Source organism: Peromyscus leucopus, chromosome 1 (assembly GCF_004664715.2).
Source record: "Peromyscus leucopus breed LL Stock chromosome 1, UCI_PerLeu_2.1, whole genome shotgun sequence".
NCBI classification, from domain to species: Eukaryota; Metazoa; Chordata; class Mammalia; order Rodentia; family Cricetidae; genus Peromyscus; species Peromyscus leucopus.
The window spans coordinates 171,451,844-171,473,168 of record NC_051063.1 but is presented as its reverse complement, the minus strand read 5'-3'; the positions used below and the strand labels follow the sequence as shown (position 1 = coordinate 171,473,168).

The window sequence follows — 21,325 nt, the reverse complement described above, 5'->3', positions numbered from 1 at the left end:
CAATAGGGAAAAGCAACCATGAGTTTCTGAACCCAAGAGTCACGAAAACCTTTCTTCTTTATAAGTTGATCATGCCAGGTATTTTATAACAGCAATGGGAAGCTAACATGCATATCCATAACATATGATATCCTAAGAACTTTATTAGGATCAGCTGGACAGTAATGACAACGACCACCACCACACAAGCAAGGTAACACACTACTAGTTTTTCCAACATGCAGGCAAATTAATATCGAGGTTAAGGGTCACATGGCCAGGAAACGGTAGAGAGCTGAGACTCTAGCCACACCGTTCGGAAGTGAGGCCTGCGTCACCAATCAGCAATTCACTCAGGCATGCAACCCTCCTCCACTTCTGAGCTTCACCTTACACACACAGCTGTTTTTAGCTGTACAGACCTGAGGAAGGGGAGGAGCGCCACCTTATGGCAGGAGACCGAATCTCAGCGCCGCCGTTCAGTTTCCCTGACCTACTCAGCCTTGGAACTAGTGGCTTGCTTGAGCTTGGAACTCATTTGGCAGGCACTTGCTCAGCATGCATGGAACCCTGGCTTTGACGACCAGTGCCTCAATAGGGTTTATGGTGCTTGCTTGTCATCCCAGCACTTGGATATTGGAGGCAGATGAGGAGTTCACGGTCACTCTCAGCTTCATAGAGTTCCAGGCCAGCCAAACCACCCAACAAACAAGAGGCAGGCAAGGAGGGGTAAGGGTAAATTAGACATACATTTTATTCCCAACGTACAAAATTTAACTTGAAAATCTTTATTTTTATTATGCATGTGCATGTGTCTGTGTGCATTTGGATTTTCTGGAGTTGGAGTTACAAACGGTGGTGATCTGCTGGACATGGGTGCTGGGGACCAGCTCAGGTCCTCTGCAAGAGTAAGCACACTTAACCCCTGAGTCACCCTGACAGCCCCTGGAATTTTTTGAAGTTCAGGCATAAGCAAATGACATGCATGGTCCCAGCATTTGGAAGGCCCTCTAAATTCACATCTCTACACTCCTAAAGTAGTACAGCTCTTGGGCCTCATCCAAGAAGTTTTTCTTCTTAAAATAGGATTTTATTTTAATTACAAGTGTGCATGTAAACTCAGAGGCCCTTGAAGGCCAGAGGTCATTGGATCCCCTGGAGCTAGGGTCACAAGCTCCAGGGGACTGTGAGCTGTCCCATGTTTGTGCTATAAACTGAACTCAGGTTCTCTGGAGGAGAGAGAGGTCTACCTCATGCCCCTCCCCCTACAAAGTTCCTTTGTGCAGTGAACGAGGTTAACTCTCAGGGTCTCTGTTGCTGTGATGAAGCACCATGATCAAGAGCAGAATGGGGGAGGAAAGGGTTTGTTTGGCTTACACTTCCACATCATAGTTCATCCTTGGAAGAAGTCAGGACATGAACTCAGGCAGGGCTTAAGCCTGGAGGCAGGAGCTGATGCAGAGGCCATGGAGGGGTGCTGCTTACTGGCTTGCCCCTCATGGCTTGATCATCCTGCTTTCTTATAGAACCCAGGACCATCATCCCAGGGATGGCCCCCAACCACCATGGGCTGGTCCCTCCCTCATCAATTATTAATTATCCAATTAATGTCCTACAGGCTTGCCTGCAGCTCAATCACTTGAAGGCATTTTCTTAATCAAGGTTTCCTCTCAGATGACTATAGCTTGTGTCAAGTTGATATAAAGCTAGCTAGCACATGAACACAGAATGCTCAAAACTGGTCAAAGTGTGGAGAATACGCATCTGTGGCATGTTCTGTCACAAATGGGCGATCCGTATCATGTTCCTGTTAGGGTCCTAGAGAAGTCCTACAAAAGACCATCATCCATGTATGCAATCAACAAGAGTGTTTATTATACCACATGCATGTGGGGTCACTCACTTGTACAAAATGACAACAGCCTTGAGAGGGACGTGTAAGTTCATTTTTTAAAAAATTTTTTTTAAAGATCTTTATTTACAGATAATTTACATAGTAGACAATTTTCCTGTTTGCACAACTTTAGTCTAGCATCCTCGTAGGCCCATGACACCATCACCACTTCCTGTTTTAGAACATCGCTGTCTTCAATTTCTCCCCCCACCCCTTTTTTTTGACTGCCGAATGCCGTTTATTGAAGGAGGGAGGAGGTCTTAAATATAGGCTTACAGCACAATGGGAGAACCCCAGAGGGCAGAAGTTTGCTACCAATGTTTTACAATCTTGCATCTAAGCTTTTAACACCCAATATGTAGGATACACAGACAAGGAACTTCCCTTAAGCATTCAGAAGGGTAGAACCTGGCAGGGAATTAGCATTGGGAGGATATCAAGATCCAGGTCAGCAAGAAAGGCAACAGTTATCCAAAACGGGGGCCAGGTCCCTACAGGTCCCCTCCTTTTACTAAAAAATGAGCTTCTGACTTAGGTTGCGTGGGACATCAGCAGGTCACCTTACCCGTCAAGGAGACACCTGCCCAGGCCACACAGGCGCTCTGTCTTAGGTTGGTGAGTGCCCCCCAGGGATTACCCATCTCTGAATACTCATTATCATACAGGCTCAGTCGTGTGAGAGCTAGAGAGTTAAAAGTTGCCAAAGACCTCTAAGTGGTGCTGGGCTTGCAATCTGTGTTTTCAACACAGAAAAGACCAACAGAAGTCTTAACCCACCCATAGCCAGTAGGCTAAAGGCAGCTGAGCCATTCCCTTCCTTAACGAGCCTTACTGCAAATTGGAGTCCTTGTAAGATGGTATCCTAAAAGCAAATGGAACTTGAGTTTGTAAAATTATAATTTTCAAAGCCAATAGAAATGTATATAACTACTGATTTAGATTTGTCATGCCCAATAGAATGAAAGATTAACTAACTGTGGTAGCTACTTTTGCTGCCAGGGTCTCCACTGTGCTAGCTGTAGTAACCAATTATGAAATGGCAATGCCAGAAACAGTAGTAGTGGTGGTCGTCACTGTTATAACAGCAACAATGTCAGCAACAATGTCAAATTCGTGTAAGTTCATTTTAAGCATAGCTAAGGGGAGTTCCTAGGGCAGTTTGGTCATTTTGTCTACGATAGGCTTAAGCAAGTGACAACTATGTCAGTACATTCCTCATTGGCTAGGGCTAGCAAGGGCTAGCTAAGACTATAGTTTTTCCATTTTTGGGCAGGCCTGGACAAGTCCCAGGCTTTGTCTTTGATTATTACCTTGAGCTGCTATGAGGCTGTGTGTGTGTGTGTGTGTGTGTGTGTGTGTGTGTGTGTGTGTGTGCTGTTGGGGGAGGCATTCAGGCCTAGTATACCTTGAGCTGCTGCCAGGGGTGTGAAAGATTGATGATCCTTTGTTTGTGGCCTTCCTCAGAAACGGCCTGTTCAGTTGCAAGAAGCAGGAACTGAGGCCTAATTCTTAACTGAGTCATTTGGAGCCTTTCACGATATTTGCCTGACCTTCTTCTCAGTTCCCACCCTCAAGGCTCAGGGACCATTGTTGGGGAGGGGGGTGGAAAAATCCTCAGAGCCAGAGGTCAGAGAGGACAAGAGAGAAACTGTCTTCTGGACACGGTAGGACCACTGCAGTCGGGATCTTCCAGCGGCTGTGGCTGCACAAGATTGAGCTGGTGGACGTTCAAGTGCCGAGCAGGGAGGGCTCAGAAGCCCCCAACCTTTAGCTGAAGAGGGAATCAGTGTGGTGTGTGTGTGTGTGTGTGTGTGTGTGTGTGTGTGTGTGTGTGTGGTTTCCCCAAGACAGAGTTTCTCTTTGTAACAAAGTCCTGGCTGTCATGGAACTTGCTTTGTAAACCAGGCCGGCCTTAAACTCACAGGGATCCTCCTGCCTCTGCCTCCTGAGTGCTGGGATTAAAGGTGTGCGCCACCGCTGCCCGGCTGGAATCAGTGTTCTTAAAGGGTGTGGCCCCTGGTAGATACCAGAGGTTGGCCCCACATACATGAGTATGGGACAGGAAAAATGGAAGCATTTCATTATCCAAACACCAACAAACCAGGACATGAAGTTGGGAAGGGGCAGGGAAGTGGGAACGAAACTGGAAGGAGTTAGGGAGAGAAGCTGGGCAAGTGAATATATGCACGTATGAAATTCTTGAGGAATAAATAAAAATATTATATTAAAAAAATCTAACTCAGGAGGCAGAGGCAGGTGGATCTCTGTGAAATTGAGGCCATCTTGGTTTACACAGTGAGTTCCAGGCCAGTCAGGGATACACAGTGAGACTGTCTCAAAAAACAAAACAAAAAGTAGAATAGTAAAGCAAAAATTAAAAATCCTTTATATAACACCTATGTCTCAGGACCACATTTATCCATTCCCGTGGCCCACAGAATACTCTGTGAGTCAGGGCCAGGGGAAGGATGCGGAGTGGGCATCAGGAGATGGGCTTGTTAGAGTCGGAGGATGGGAGAGTCTTATTTTTCCCTTCATGCTCCATGGCCATAGCTGACAGACAATCTTAAAACAGCTGGCTTTGGCTTTAAGATTGAGCTGGGGCCTTGATGTGGCCCACGCCTTTTAATCCCAGTACTTGGGAGGCAGAGGCAGGTGGATTTCTGGGTTCAAGGCCAGCCTGGTCTACAGAGTGAGTTCCAGGGCAGCCAGGGCTACACAGAGAAACCCTGTCTCAAAACAAAACAAAACAAAACAAAACAAAACAAAACAAAACAAAAGATTGTGTTGGGAATCCTACAGAGAAATGAAGATGTCAGAGTAAAAGAAATATCAGACTCTTAGTCAAATACCTATGTTTATGTCCTGGCTCTTTCCAAAGCCATTTCTTGATTCTCTCTCTCTCTCTGTATGTATGTATATATATGTTATATACACACTCTTTTTTTGATATGTGGTCTCACTATGTAGTCTTGGCTGGCCTTGAACTCACTCTGTAGACCAGGCTGTCCTGGATCTCCCAGAGATCCACCAGGCCCTGCCTCTGGGGTGCTGAGATTAAAGTTGTACACTGCTCACCCAGCCGTTTTCCTCGACAGAATCTTGCTATGTCGCGCAGGTTGGCCTGATACTCCCTGAGTATTGGGATTCTAGCCATGGACCACTTTGCCTGGCTTTGCCTAAAGTTAGGCGAATGTGAGAAATACAAATTTATCCAAACTGTTTCCTTATCTGGAAAATGTATGTCAGGAACAACACGTTAGTAGTTCCTCTTCAGCACCAAAACCCCATCGCAGGGCTTGAAGCATACACAAATCACACATGTGGGCAGGTGAAAAGGCCCAGCGAGTAAAAGTGCTTGCCACCAAGCCAATGACCTGAGTTCGATCCCTGGGACCCACGTGGTGGAAGGAGGGAACTCACTTCTGAAAGCTGTCCTTGGACTCCCCTTCCCCACCCCCCCTCCCCACATACACGATCTCACAACCAAGTGCGAACTTTATTATTTGTATCCAATATACATTCGTGTGATTTCTCTGCTCCTCAACCCCACCCCCACCCCCCACTCTTCAAACTGGTGGTCAGCAGCAGGCAGAAGGCTCCCTCCGACCCAGGCCCCCACAGTGCTCTCAGGCAAAGTGGCTGAGGGGCGGCAGCAGCAGCGCGGGCGACAGGAGCTCCAGCAGCCACAGTGAGGTGAGCCTCCAGGAGGCACTACTCTCTGCCTTTCGGGGCTGGAGAAACGAGCTGTAACTGCAGGTCTCCTTCACCGTCATGGGGCCCACCGAGGTCATGGTAGCCATCAGCCTGCAGCCGATCATCGGGGTGCAGCCTTTGACGTGCACGACGACGGAGTCCATACCTCCTGCGAGCCAGACGGGGTGGGGCGACAGAGACAAGACGACTTAGGGGATGGGGAGCCCAGCCTTCCCTCACCTCTGGAACCCCAAGTGCAAGAGCCTTGAGGGGCCTTTACCTCCAGAGAGTTCCAGTCTTCCTTGATAGCACTGAGTTGTATTGTTGGGACAGGGCAGAGAGGGGGCACTGGAACAGGGCCCCAGAGCCACGCATGTTGGGCAGCGGAGGGCTCCTGACATCCGAGAAGTTGCTGGACGGGGATAAAGAGAGGTGAGTTAAGGCTGCAGTCCAGCACCTGGAGAAGCCGGTCCGGGCTGGCTGCCTTCTCTCCTCCACCTGTGGCCTGGGGAGGCTGCACTAGCCACGCCCACTACTGAGCCCCACCTACCCCTCCCCAGGGGATTTCCTTTTCATCAGGAAAAGGCGCTTATCTCGCAAGCCTGGAGACCCGGGTTCAATCCTTGGCGCCCATACAAAGGTGGGAGGAGAGAGAGCCGGCTCTCCGAGCTGTCTCCTGACGTCCACACACGGTGGGGGCGCGAACTCACACACACCAAAGAAGGTCGCAGCGACCACAGGACTTCCACACTCTGCTTTACACGTGTGACAGAGCTGAAAGCACAGTGCTAGCAGAAAGATTTGGGGGTGACCAGCGGTATTACAACTCGGTACCGCACTCAAGGGATAGTCAAAGACCCGGAGGGACGCCCTGCTGCCCAGGATGCTTCGGTAAACGTGTCCTAGGAGCTGGAGTCTGAGTTGAGAAGGAGGCTGTATTAGAACACGGGTTTTGACAGAGGTGGGACAGGGTTGCTGTTCAGGGGGTGGGAAGTACGCTACTGGCTTTTTTTTTTTTTTTTTTTTTTTTTTTTAATGACCTATACCATCTACATTAAGAAAAAGTTACTTTTTAAGTGGGTGTACGGGCGCATGAGTGTGGAGGCCAGAGGCCAGCTTCAGGTATCATCCTCAGACACGCTGTCCACCCTCTCTGAGCCAGGGCCTCTCACTGGCCTGGTGCCCACCAATTAGGCCAGCCTGGTTGGCCAGCCCAGCCAGAGGATCCTCCTCCTGTCTCCCTCCACCTCTGAGGGCTGGGATCACAAGCTCATGCTGCCATGCTTGACGTTTTTACGTGTGTTCTGGGAAACTGAACACAGGCCCCCAGGCTTGCAGGGCAAGTCCTTTACCTATTGACCCATCTATAGTGTTACAAAGTGTGACTGTGAGTCTAAGACACTACCCAAGGCACAAAAGGGGAGAGAGGCACTTGTAGGTGGGAAGACACAACGCAGGTCCGGATGCCAAACTAGGGGACTGGACTGCGACACCTAGCAGCGACGGACCCACAACTGTTAAAAGGAATGCCACTACCCGCCACCACCCCAGACACTTACGGAGACCTCTTACTGCTCAAGGAACACATTCCCAGTCGATCCTGACTTTACTGATGTCCCTCTGCCCTGAGGAGAGCCTGGGCTGCAAAGGACTTCGACTCAGGAAAGGACCAAGCCGACTGGGGGATCCTTTCGAATTTGGCCCACTGAGGCCTATGCTAAGCAGACACACAGAAAAGACAGACGTGCTCATCTCCCCGTTACCCAGGTACCTATGGTCTCTGGCGGTTTCCAGAATTGGGAAATGCTGTTTCTGTTGTTGCAGAGGGTATCATTGCAGTAGTTACTGTAGGAGACAACAATCAGGCCAGGAGGTGGGGTGTACTGAATGAAAGTCATCGACTCCATGTCTTGATCAGCGCAGCCTTTACTGGCCAAAACAGCAGTCTTGGTTCCTTCTGCAAGACAGGGAGCAGAGAAAGTGGATGGGTGGAGGGTGGGGGTGGGGTAGGGGATGGGGGGATGGGGGGTGGGGGCAAGGAGGGGACTGATACTTGGCAAGGAGAGAGCAAATAACATGGCCACCCTTTCCCAAAAGCCCAAGGGATCATGCCCATATCTCTGCCTCCCCAGTGCTGGGATTAGAAATTCATGCCACCAGGCCTGGCATTTTTATGTGGGTTCTGGGGCTTCAACTGAGATCCTTATGTATTCGAGACAAGCACTGTAGTGATTCAGCTATACTGCCAGAGGGTTGCAATATTAGTGATAAGAAAGAAATGAAGCTGAGAAGATGGGCGAGGTCAGGTGGCTTTAGGCCTGGAGACCCAACTGGACAACTGGACGGCTGTCACCCAGCAATGAGGAACCGGTCACCGACGAGACCCACCGCTCTGCCCCCATTTTACCTGCTTTAATCAACAGAATAGTTTCCTGGCAAAGTTCGTTCGGGTCACACCTCTCAACCTTTGACGTCCAGTTAAAGTTTCGGCCCGGGTCATCTTCTAAATGCAGGTTTCTACCCACCTCACAGTGTAGATTTTGGGTCACTGGGAAGATGAGATAAAAGTCATCAATTGCCCTTCTCTGTGGGGTGGCCCCTTCTCACCAGAAACCCACCCTCTGTGGGACAGCTGTTTCCCCTTTGTCCCCCAACATACAAGTCCAGTGGGAGGCTCCCAGCAGGAAGAGGAGCAGGAAATACTGGACACAGCAGGCTGCCATGGCTTCTCGGAGGCTGGGAAGAGCTAATCAGGACCTGGGAACTGATGGAGGACAGAGACTGTTCAGCCAGCCAGCCGGGGATTAAATCTCAGTTTTCTCTAAGTGTCCACTTCGCGGTAGATTGATGGTATGCAAGACCGTGAAGTCTGTCCTGAAGGGCCTTGTGAGCTGGTGGCAAGGTCACAGGTTTATCGTGCCTAAGTTTTCACAGTTCTAAGACCCAGCCATCAATAGTTAACAGGATCTTGGCAACTCTCTTTCTTCCGTGTCCAGATACAGGAGAACGGGCCCGGGAGCCCTGTGCCTTAAACCTCAGAGATTCAGATCCACAGCAGAAATCTCTCAAGGCCTCAGTATCTCAGCTTTTAGGACCCAGCTCCACCAGAACTTGAATTCTGGGAGCCCCGTCCCATTCATCCTGGGATCCAGGGGTTTAAGTTCCAGCTACCTTCCCCCACAAAGGACCCATGATTCTGGGCAGCCAGCGGTCAAGGTGGATTCCACTCCTCGATATAGAAGTGGAGACTCTAGGCTCCTCCTTCAGACCAAACGTCCAGAACTGGGCTCTCTGAAAGACCCCGCGGAAGAGAATCCAGCTCTCCTTCCTCAGGCACAGGGGACCCACTCCAGCCTCCCTCCCTCAGGATAAGGGCTGAGGGCCAGTCCTCCCTTCCTCAAACTCAGCCCTTCACCTTCAGACCCAGGGCTCCAGACCCCCAGCTCTCCTCCCTCAGACCCAGTAGCCAGACCAGATCCTAGCCTCCTCCCTCAGACGCAGTAGCCAGACCAGATCCTAGCCTCCTCCCTCAGACCCAGTAGCCAGACTGTCGTCTCCTTCTTCAGATCCAGAAGTCGAGGATCCCAGCCCTCCTCCCTCAGACCCAGGGGTCCGGGCTCCCCTCCTTCCTCCCTCAGACCCAGGGGTCCGGGCTCCCCGCCCTCCTCCCTCAGACCCAGGGGTCCGAGCTCCCCGCCCTCCTCCCTCAGACCCAGTAGCCAGACTGTCGTCTCCTTCTTCAGATCCAGAAGTCGAGGATCCCAGCCCTCCTCCCTCAGACCCAGGGGTCCGGGCTCCCCTCCTTCCTCCCTCAGACCCAGGGGTCCGGGCTCCCCGCCCTCCTCCCTCAGACCCAGGGGTCCGGGCTCCCCGCCCTCCTCCCTCAGACGCAGGGCTCTTGCACTTTGATTTCTCCTTCAGGAGTTCCGCCCATGGTCCCTCCTTCCTCATTCCATCTAGCTTCTTTCCTCAGGCTTGGGGAATATGGATTCCCTACCCTTCTTTTTTAAGACGACAAAGTTCTCTCAGACTGCAGCGTGCCCTCCCTGTGCCCAGCTTCGATGGCGACCGGTACCAGCGTCTCTGGCGTGGCTCCAGAAGGCACGGAAGGCGGGGCCAGCCCGTCATGATACTCGAAGTCCCATTGGTTGAAGAGGATTCACCACATGGTCTCATTGGATGGAGAATGGCTGCATCTCATTGGTCCCCAGAGAAGCCAATTACTGGCTGCTTTAGAAGGCACTCGTGCGCCCCCTGGCTGTTGCTGCCTGAGGTGTATGCAGAAGCGGTTTGCTCCAGGCCACAGGTTTCCCTCAATTTGTGGGACACTATGCCTCCCCTCCTCCAGCTGCACTAGACAGTAAACGTGGCCTTTGCCCACGGAACTAAATACTTATCAGAAGGGTCTCTCATATTTGTCGCCCTGCCCATGTCCTGAAACCCACCTAGTGGCCCTAGCTACCATGTGTCAACTTGATCTTCCTCCCTCTTCCTGCCGAGCTAATCTTAAATGTGTTAAAACCTAGACCCCAGGACTGGAAGAAATCCCAAACTAAAGAATTTCTGTTTAAAGATAAATGTTATTTCTTGCATCACAGGTATGGATTAAATACCACAGCGCAGAAGTGAATAATCAGTGTTGACCACAGCCTGCCACTCTAATCCTTAGTACTTTTTTTTTTTTTTTTTTTGAGAGGATCTCACTGTACAAGCCTAGATTACTTGGAACTTGGTATGTAGACCAGGCTGGCCTCAAAGTCACACTATCTACCTGCTTCTCCCTCCTCAGTGCTGGCATCAAAGATATGTGCCACTACACTCAGCCGACATTAGTTTTTTGAACCTTGAGAAGAGTAAGCGAAAGAGCATCATCAACTGTCAGTGACATGGTTCACCCTGATGCAGAACAGGGTCCCAGGCACCTTCTCCACTCACTCTTCCCATCCTACAGAGTCAGAGCTGAGCCAGTCACCCATGAGACAGGAGCAGAGTTAACTGGGAGCAGAGCTCTGGACTGCTGGTCCCCATTTGTGGGGAATTTTCTCCCCCAATTTGGAGAAAAAACATGTGAGCACAGCCCTGGGTGTTTCTTCTAGGTCATGGAGGTCATTAAATGAAAATAGAGGGGACGGGAAGACTTGTGTGAGTCACAGAAAGAAATCTTGACTTTAAGTATCCCTCACACAACCAAAGGCCTTCCAAAACTGGGAGAACCTCCTGCTCACATTCCAAGCTCCATCTCTATCAGCCAGGGGAACTCAGAGAAGCAGGAGACCATTAGACATAGGGATGGAGCAGGAAGCTCTGGGAGGATTGAGTTTTGCTTGTTCCCATAGACATGGGCTGGAAATTCAATGCTTCTGCACCTTCCCAGGAAGCCAAAAGACTCCCCTCCTAACCTGGTGCTGGTATTTCAGAGATCCACTTACTAAGGACTGTCATGTTCTTGACTGTGGTCCTATTGACTCCAGGGAAAATGTTATAGATGAGGCAGGAATAGGATCTGCTATCTGTAGCTGGAGAACTTCTCTCCAGGTCCCACCAAGCCCCTGCAGTCCCACAACCCACCTATAAAATAATCACTCAGACGCTTATATTACTTATAAACTGTATGGCCCTGGCAGGCTTCTTGTTATCCAGTTCTTCTATCTTAAATTAACCCATTTTTATTAATGTATAAGTTGCCACATGGCTCGTGGCTTACTGGTACCTTACATCTCGCTTGTCATGGAGGCGGCTGGCAGCATCTCTCTGACTCAGCCTTCCTGTTCCCAGAATTCTCTTCTCTGCTTGTCCTGCCTATACTTCATGCCTGGCTACTGGCCAACCCACATTTTATTTATACAGAGCGATATCCACAGCACTTCCCCTTTCCTTTTTTTTTTTCCAAAAGGAAGGTTTTTACTTTCACATAGTAAAATTACATATAACAAAACAATTATCAAGCAAGAATTACAGTTACAATATTAAAGAAGATATCCTATCTATCCTATATTTGTGAGTCTAAGGTTTCATATCTAACTTATCTTTTATCATAACTAAGGAAAATTATAACTATCTCTAGTGTTCAACTACATCAAAGACCTCAGAAGGATATAATATTACCTGGGAAATGGGAGAAGGATGCAAGCAACTTTTGGGAGTCTTGCAGGGTAGACAGAGACAGCTAGCAGCCTGGACAGTCATCCAAAGTTCTCTTGTAAAGTTGGGACATCTGTCTTCAGCCCACAGGGCTAGAATGTCTCAGTCATTTTTTCTGTGTGCTATAGAATGTCTGGCAGTTTCCTCTGCAAAGCAGAAACTTGAAGGACCATTTCACCAAGCAAAGTTCAGTGGTCACCTTCCTATGGGTCCTACATGTCCAGTCGATACATTTTTCAAGCAGTCCAGGCAAGAACAGTCTTGCCCAAATGGCTATTTTTGCCAAGGTGAAGATAAACTCCATATGGAGTATCTTCGATGTCCATCCTCCTCTGAAGTAAATCAGTGCTGCCAGGAGCAGCCATGTCTCACTGTCCAGAAAGTCTAAATTTTTAAAAATATTTTAAATGCCATATTCTGTAGGTCTTTGAAGTGTTTGAAGATTACCTGTCTATCTGAATTATATCTATGTATACCTAGAAAACTTAACTAACATGCTACAAGTTTGACTATCATAGAAGACTAATTATCTGTATTTCTTAATTATCCATTACAATCTAAACGAGCTACATAAACATAATACATTAAACAAGACTAGAAATATACACACAGTATAACAAAATTAACTTTAAATTTGTATCAATAAACTAAAATCCATAGCAATGTAAAACATTTTAAACAAGTTGCTCTTTAAAAGTAGGTTCATTAATCTATCCTTTTATCCTATCATATCTATACTATTCCCTTTTTTCTTTAGAAAGACATTGTATTTATAATCAACCTGCTTTAAATAAAAATACTGGTTTTTCTCTGTCCCACACCAGAGGGCTCTTCTGATTTGGGATACAAGAATCTCTTAGTCTTTTTTTTTTTTTTTTTTAAGCAATATGTCTGGGTTTGGAGAAGGAGTTAGCCAATTCCATCTCCAAAGCCAGCTTGGTATATTTGGGAATTTAGGCGTAGTTTCTCTTACTACTTCCTGCTGAAGGGGGGTGCTTTATCTTATGGGGACACAAAGAAAAATTTAGGATTATGGAGTAGTCCGTGAGGGTGTATTGTCTGAGCCAGTTGCCTTGAAACGGTTCTGGATGTTGGATCATCTGGGCCTTGGTGTCATTGGAGACCTTTTGGGGGGTCTTGGCTGGTCAAACCTGATGTATCTTAATCTGGAACAAATCCATAGCCTCTGGCTTTCTGTGGAAACAAAAGCAGAGCCTCTTTTACAAAACAACATATCCTTATATCCAAATTTTGAATTCAAGGTACATTTAAAATATACATTTTGGCATAACTCAACAACTTTTATAATAAAATATTTTTCTTCAGTTATGAATATTAAAGAGAACATAATCCAGATTCTCTGTGTGATAGCCATCTTTTCGTGGCTTATTTTTTATATTACCTTGAACCTATTGCTTTAAACTGCAGCATTCTAAGACTGTAATGGTGCTGTGGCTGCTGGCTCCACCCACTTCAGCTTCCCAACATGGCGGTGGTACATTTTCTACTAGCTCTGGGAGACATCAACCCTCAGAAATAGTGGGTCTATGCTTCTATTGAAGCAATGTGTAGCCAAGAAACCTTTTTTTTTGTTTTGTACTAGCAAATGCTAAATCCACCATGCAGCTTAATGTGCCACTTGCAGAGGTCTCATTCCTGCCATACTGCAGGTTGAGTGCGCATGCCAGGAACCCGCCATAGTAGCTCAAACACGCAGGCTGCCACTAACTTGAAAGAGACAACTAGGAACTGTTTTAAGCTCCTTTTTAAATCTTTTTTTTTTTTTTTTTTTTTTTTTTTGAGACAGGGTTTCTCTGTGTAGCTTTGCGCCTTTCCTGGAACTCACTTGGTAGCCCAGGCTGGCCTCGAACTCACAGAGATCCGCCTGCCTCTGCCTCCCGAGTGCTGGGATTAAAGGCGTGCGCCACCACTGCCCGGCATAAATCTTTTTTTTTTTTTCATCAGGTTTTAGGTGGAAACTCTTGCCAACCCGTTGGGTGCCATTTGTAGCTGGAGAGCTTCTCTCCAGGCTCCCCAAGCCCCTGCAGTCCCACAACCCACGTAAAAAATAATCACTCAGACGTTTATATTACTTATAAACTGTATGGCCGTGGCAGGCTTCTTATCTACTTCTTTTATCTTAAATTAACCCATTTCTATTCATCTATAAGTTGCCACATTGCTCGTGGCTTACTGGTACCTTACATCTCACTTGTCATGGCGGCGGCTGGCAGCATCTCTCTGACTCAGCCTTCCTGTTCCCAAAATTCTCTTCTCTGCTTGTCCTGCCTATACTTCGTGCCTGGTTACTGGCTAGTCAGCATTTTATTTATACAGAGTGATATCCACAGCAGCTATCATTAGTTTTGATGTTGGGAATAAAAAGCTCTTGGGAGGATGACTGGAGCTCTCCATTGACAAACCAAGAGTACTGTGCAGGGGGGTTAGCATTTGTGTGGCAGGAGATGTGAGGTTTGTCCTTAGATGGAAATGAATATTTGAGGGGGATGTGATAGGAGCACCTAGATCATCTGGAGCAAACAGAATAGAGTCACATGTGATGTCAGCTGAGGGAAGGGGAAATCCTGGTTTGTAGAAGGCCATAGTATCTCTTGAGCTGTGCTTTAACCTTAGTTGAGCAGGTCTGGGGTACAGATTAGCAGAAGAGTACTCATTCAGCATGCACAAGCCCTGGTCCATCTTGAGCACAACACACAAACATCCCTGTTGCACACTCATTGTGTGCACTGAGCCTGAGCCTGACATGTCCCCTGTCTCCATCATCCTGAGCCTCTCTAGGCAGAAGTCCCTCCAGCCAATTTTAGCTCAATGCTGGGCCTTTCTACATGTGCTTGGACTGGGACAGGATGCCCTGACAGCCTAGGTATCTGTATGGTAGGTCTGTGTCATGAACCCAAGGGGACTGGGACTGAGTATGGTAGCTCTAGCCCTCTGTATTTAGGCAGTTAGGGCCAGGATGAAACAGAAAATACTCACAGGTAATGCTCAGAGTGAATGGGTCCTTGGGGAGTCCTTCACTGGGTTCCAGGTTCACATTCATAGGGTCCTGTGTCAGTCCTCACAACACCGAGTAAAGTGAGAGTCCTGTTTTCCTCAGTCAGCTTCAGCCTGTCCTCTTCTGAGAGGCTTTGACCATTTATCCTCCACAGGTAGGCTGTATTCTGAGTCCTAGGCTCACACATTAATGCTACTGAGTCCTCACCCTCCATGGGATTGGAATTGTTGGTTGTGATGTTGGGCTTGGGTAGCAGTGCTGTGCTGACCACAGAGGGATGATTGCCCTGTGTGGTACTTCTGATTCTTGCAAAGGCCTCTTACAACCAGAGAAAGTCTCTTAACTCCTAGCTGACCCATATCTTTAAATAATCAGGCAGGAAGCAAACTACATGTCTAGGTCCATAGAGTAACTGAGTGCTCAGAGATAATGGGGCCTCCTGTGATGTGCATGGGAGAAGCAAGGACTTTCTCATGAGTGAACTGAGCTGCAGTGCTTGGTGATTTCAAGCTCAAGACTTGGAATCAGAGACCTCATTTTATCTTCTGGTCCTCACCGACCCATTGCCTGCCTTGAGACACAAGGTTCAGGTCCCTCCAGCTACACTGACCTTCCCTGCTGAGTGTAGACCTGTGCCCTCCAAGCCTCTGTTGTTCAGGGCTGTCCTATAGATAGGTTATGATTAGTCTTCTTATTAAGCTTCCCTGAGACACCTGACAGCCTGTCAGAGATCTCACACAGATCAGGATAACGCTGGCATTCAGGTCGGGCTTGGCCAGGTTGGCCATTCTTGTCAGGTGTTTGATGTTGATTGACACGAATCAGGGAACCCTCAAAAAACCTGAGTCTACAAAATGATCTAGAAGACTGAAGGTCACCTGGTAGGTCTCCATGGTGGGGAGGCTGGAGATGTGCCTCTAGACAGATAGCTTGTGCCACCCATGACCTATGTGACCCTGACTCGGTGACTCTGTTTCCTGTCTCAGTTTTCTTATAATAGGACACATGGTAAATACTCATTGCTATGCCTGCAAGTTAACCTGAAATGTGAACAATGGCCTGACCCACCACCAAGCAGTGTCTGTTGCAATTTTTTTTTTTGGTTGGTTTTTTTGGGTTGTTTGGTTTTGGTTTTTGGTTTTTTGAAAGAGGGTTTTTCTGTGTAGTTTTGGTGCCTGTCCTGGATCTTGCTCTGTAGACCAGGCTGGCCTTGAACTCACAGAGATCTGCCTGGCTCTGCCTCCTAAGTGCTGGGTTTAAAGACCTGTGCCACTGCCATGTGCCTAGTGTCCATTGCCTTTGCCTGCAGGGAAAAATCCCCAAGCTGGACCAAAGGAGGACAAGGAGCTGCCATTTCTACCCTTTTTCTTCTATCTCTTTAGGCTCTTGAATTCCTGAGAGGTTTCAGAAGACCATCAGAAGAGCTGCCTGATTGGTTTGGTACCTCTCCACCTGTGCTGAACACGTTGAGTCTCAGGAGATGCCCAGGCTCCCAGCAAACAACCTATTATTTTCCCCTGTCAGTTCCAACAGGAGGTCAAATTCAAACCCAGTCTACAAGTTTTCAAGGATTCCTGGTCCAATCTGCTATGGAGATCTGGAGCAAAGCTTCCAGATGCTCATCTCTCTGTGAGACTCTGATGGTTTCCTCAGCCAGGCCCTGCCTGAGTCCTGAAGTGTCTTTCTCAAGGGCAAGTTCATGATGAACATCTAAGACCCTGGGAAGAGTCTAACATGCCTGAGCTCAGTTACCTCACCGCCTCTTCTCTGAGGGTGGATTCAAGTGAGGCATCCTGATTTATGGCCGTTTTCTCCACTGTGTGTCCTTTACTAAATGTTTGAACCACAATGTGGGGACCATAACACAGAGCCATCCAGGACTGACAACCACGTATGTGAAGAAGTAGGATGAGCTGCACCCACCACCAAGAGGATACAGTTGCTTACGGTGTACATGGAACTGCACAAATGCAACTCTTATGTCACAGTTTTCCGACAACATGTATATTACTTTAGCTGCTGCACCTTTCTGAGTGACGTCCTGGAAGAGCAAGGATCCACTGGGGTATATCATCTCTCTGCCGCTGTAAACAGGCCCTGATTCATTTGTACTATTGGACATTATAAATCCTGCAATTTCATTCCTCCCAACCACAGATTCTCCCTTGTACCAGTAAAACAAAAGGACTGAGGCTGGCAGATTGTGGACACATAGAACTTTCTTCTCTTCAGCAAGGTGGGGTGGAACTGCTTCAACAGCGACTTGGGCAGTGGTGGGAGAGGCTAAGAGGGAAGACAGAAAAATTATCAGTACCTTTGCATTTGGTAGAAATTGGAAACTTGAGTGTGATCACTCTCAGCCTTGGTGTGTGTGTGTGTGTGTGTGTGTGTGTGTGTGTGTGTGTGTGTCCCCTGTTGGGGGAAGGTCAGCAGCATCACCCCCATTCATCAGTACCCCCTGAATCTTTCCACTGTATGACACTGTTTTCTTGGTGTCTACACAGCTCACCCCTCACTGCCCTCAGATCCCTACTCATACTCAGAATCCATGGTGAGTGTAGCATGTCTTGTCTGACCTCCTCCTCTAAAGACTCTGTGCCTTCATTTTCTGACCTGTCCCTGCTCTGTTTCCTCTGAAGTGCTTGTCAACCCCTGGGCCCACCTTCTAGATGTCCTTGCTGCTCTGTCTTCCTGCCCAGTAGTAGCAGGGCTTTGTGAGGAGGACTAGTTTGATTTTGATTTAAACTCTACTGCCTGAAACAGGCTCAGATACCTGTGAGCAAATGAGTGCCCCAGAGCCTGGGGTTTATTTGCAGATTTCTCAGGGTCCTACATAATGATGTTGTTTACTCGCCCACTTTGAGTTTTACTTGGAGAGTCACCCTGATGGAGTTGTCAACTTGAGTCTTCAGGACACAGTGGCCAGTGCTGATAAATCTACAATGGGGAACAACTGAGTTTTTCCTCCCCACTTCCCAATTCCCATCCACTGTGAGCTTCCTGATGGTCTCAGGCTTCAAGCAGAGCCAGATGTCATTTCTCAGGCTCTTTCCCTCTCCCAGAAGACCCATCCAGTCTATGAACTGTTCAACTCTCTACTCCTGAGGAATGTCTCCTCACCTGTGAGCAGGAGTCCCCTCCAGGAGACCTGTGCTTTGTGGAGAGGGGCTGAGGTGAGTTCCATAGTCTCTGCTGTGGGCTAGGCTCTTCCTCTGGAGAGGAGGTTTGTCTCTCAGGCTGCTGCCAAGCTTGGCTCCTCTGGTGTCTGCTCTGCTTTTATTCCCAGACCTCAGCCTCCTCCCAGAGGAGGGCACTTCCTGGAGTCAGATGGGCTGGAGGTGGAGTCTGTGTGTGTGCATTGCTCTGTTCTTCTGTGGGTGCTGCCTCCCATCCTTCTATTCCTTTGTTGTTCAGTGTTCTAGAACATACTCTGAGCCTCAAGGCTGAGAAATGTCCTGTGTCCTAAGAGAACAGCAGCTCACCCCAGGGCCTTATCTCTAAACTTCCTATAGCCAAGAGTGTATTTCCTTGAGACCCCAAAACCTAGCAGAGCCCAGTCTGCCCTGTGATCTCAATGCTCAGGGAAGGTGGGATTTATTCCAAGCAGAGAGTGGCAGTCTATTCTAGGCACTGAGTGATGACTGGGGAGGGAACAGATTCATCATCACTGGTGCCACCAGTCAGGTGTCTGATCCAGGGATACTCGTTATCTCAGGGGTTCATCTCCTAGTTTGCAGGAGGAGGCGACCTGTGTGTCCTAGAAAGAGGACCCTATGCTCCAGCTTCTTATGGAGGGCACCAGGGAGACTCCTCCACCCCCAGCTTGCTTCGCTGGCTGAATGTGATTCAAGCCTGCCCATGCCCTCCCTGACCTTCTGGGTTGTCTTTGCTCTCCTTGGTGATTGCCCTGTGATCTCCCTGTCTTTCCTCATGGATGATGAGAGGAGGGAAGGGACTACATAGGGTCTCCTTGCAGAGTGGGGGTCTCGGAGACACAGGGAATGATTACGTGAGGGAGCTCCAGGTCTGTTGGAACTGGGATGGAAACAAGGCTGCAAGATAGGTTCACATCTCAAGGAGTTTTCCCTGTTGATTATGTGGTTTATTGTCGCCCCCTGGTGTTCATGAGGAGACCTGCAGCTCATGTTAGGGCTACTACAAGGATGGTAGCCAAGCTCCAAATGCTGGAATGAAACTGAGCACCAAGATTCCCAGGAAGGTCCCAGCGTGCAGCCACCTCTGAGGATCTAGGTAGACTTTTGCTGGAGACTAGAATAGCTCAGGTGAGACTCACTGCCGTTTTGATCTGCAGTTCCATGAAGACTGATGATGTTGAGCCCCCTTTCTATGTGTGTTTATTAGCTTTTTGTACATCTTGTCAGGGCAGGAATACTGAACTCCTTTGCTCACTCTAAAATCCTTTTATTCCAACTTTAAATTTTAAAGCAAAGTACATTCATCCACCCACAATAATACATTTTGGAATTACAACATAAAATTAAAGCAAAGCAAAACCAAACCCTGCAAGCTTCTCAGTGTTGGTAATTCCTGGTGTGTTAGTCTTTCGAATTCCCCAAAATTCTAGCCCTGGAGACAAACTCGCTATGGTCACTGAGAGATGAGTCTGAGACAGATCTGGAGCAAGGCCTTCCTTCAAGCAGCCACCTCTCTAATGAAATACCGGGTCTCATCAGCCAGACCCTGCCTGAGTCCCACAGGATCTTTCCCATGTTGGTGGGGGAACCCCAAGGGTCTGGCTGAAGATAGTCTCCCTTTTGAGTTACCCTTCCCCAGGTCCTCCTCTCACTAGCGTCAATTCTGGTGGGTGTAACACGAATTGCTAAATGGTCTTATTGATAGAAAACCCAAAGCCAAATATTGGGGTGAAAGCTGAAGGATCAGAGAAGCAGAACAAACCAGCCATGTTCTTACCTCTATGAAATCCTCAGTCTAAAGAGAGAGTTCCTGTTTCCTTGTGCCTTATTTCTGTGTCCACATTACTTCCTGGGATTAAAGGCATGTGTCTCCACTGCCTGGCTCTGTTTCTATCATGTAGCCCAGTGTGGCTCTGAACTCACAGAGATCCGTAGGGATCTTTCCCTCCCAAGTGGTAAGATTAAAAGCATGTGCTACCACTGCCTGACCTGTATATTTAATATAGTGGCTGGCTTTGTCCTCTGATCCTCAGGTAAGTTTATTGGGGGTACACAATATATCACCACAAGTGGGGGTTCTGACCTTTGCAGTTTGTTTCCTAAGTATCCTACACTGTTCTGGAATGTGTGGCCCCTGGGAAAAGACCATAGACTCAGCCTAATTATAATTAAAATATTTACTCATTAGCTGCTAGAAGGACAACAATCTCTGAGTTGTGGTGATATTTTGTTTGTGATCTAACAAAGTTTGCCTGAAGATCAGAGTGAGGAGGTAAACCACTAATTAGCCATAGAGGCCAGGCAGTGGTGGTGCACACTTTTAATTCCAGCACTTGGTAGGCAGAGGCAGACAGATCTCAAGGTGAGTTCAAGGCCACCCTGGGCTACAAAAGATTGATCCAGTCTAAAAGAGAAACAGAGCCAGACAGTGGTGGCTCATACCTTTAATTCCAGCCCTTGGGATCTCACGCCTTTAATCCCAGCACTAGGGAGGTGGAGACAGGAGGTGATATGGCTGGGCAGAGAGAGGAATATAAGGAGGGAGGAGACAGGAGCTTAGCTTCCATTCAGTTTTAGGATTCATAGAGACAGGATCTTCCCTGCTTCCACCTGAGGTAAGAAGTCTCTAGTGGCTGGCTCCTTTGTCTTACTGATCTTTCAGTATTTACCCCAATATCTGGCTCTGGGTTTTTATTAAGACCAATTAAATTCAAGTTACATCTGGCATCCAACTTTCAGAGCATGAATTCACAAAAAAATCCTCTTGCCTGTGGCTTTACAACTACTGGCACAGGCCAGAGCTACACATGGTCGGAGTTACTACCCTGCTGATATTTTCCAGATACTGAGTTCTCTCTCCTAGTGGGTTGTGGGTTTTCCCTGGCTCCCCTCCTCTAGCTGCTGCCAAACTAGGTAGCTGCCTTGAAAACCCACTCAGGCTTCTACTGTTCATGTAAAGCAGTCAGCCTCACATCTTCGCCATCATCTGAATCAGCAGCAGCAGCAGCACCAGCAGCAGCGGATTTAGTGAGAAAATTGAGAATTCTTAAAAGAAGAAATTAGTTAAAAGAGAGAGGTTTTTCCCCACATTAAAAAAAGGGAAACACTATTACGATGGAGGAAGTTAAGTCTCTGTATGATAATATGCTGGATGGTTTAAAAATGGAGCAATTAAATGAGAGGGTAATTAATTCAGGTGGGATTTATATAATTCAATTATAAATATTATGTTTGATCATTTTTGTTTTATTATTTTTAAAAGTTGGTTAATATGAGTGCCAAGATAAAAGTTTTAGAAAAACTTATTAAAACAGATCATAGAGATATTCAGACCCAGACAGAGGAATTTAAAGGAGAACCAATGTCAACATTGTACTATAAAGTTGCAGAATAGCAGCCTAAGGTTTTCAAACAGCCAACCTTAATTTATCCAGCAACTTTACA

General features: G+C 47.7%; 2 protein-coding genes across 2 annotated transcripts; both read right to left on the bottom strand.

The window, feature by feature from the left end:
• Window positions 1-5,349: 5,349 nt before the first annotated feature.
• Window positions 5,350-9,668, bottom strand: Tex101 (testis expressed 101). Its single transcript, XM_028893820.2, has 6 exons — window positions 9,567-9,668; window positions 8,229-8,333; window positions 7,977-8,117; window positions 7,341-7,526; window positions 5,850-5,981; window positions 5,350-5,738 (listed from the first exon to the last, which is right to left on the bottom strand). Exons 2-6 carry the CDS (start codon window positions 8,290-8,292, stop codon window positions 5,503-5,505), a joined length of 759 nt encoding a protein of 252 aa, XP_028749653.1. The 5' UTR covers window positions 8,293-8,333; window positions 9,567-9,668; the 3' UTR covers window positions 5,350-5,502.
• Window positions 9,669-9,801: 133 nt separating this feature from the next.
• Window positions 9,802-18,092, bottom strand: LOC114709913 (pregnancy-specific beta-1-glycoprotein 9-like). Its single transcript, XM_037211129.1, is given in 6 exon segments — window positions 9,802-11,079; window positions 14,066-14,179; window positions 14,182-14,519; window positions 14,750-15,031; window positions 16,544-17,009; window positions 17,847-18,092. Coding segments are annotated over 6 exon segments (1,380 nt in total). The 5' UTR covers window positions 17,911-18,092; the 3' UTR covers window positions 9,802-10,963.
• Window positions 18,093-21,325: the final 3,233 nt, after the last annotated feature.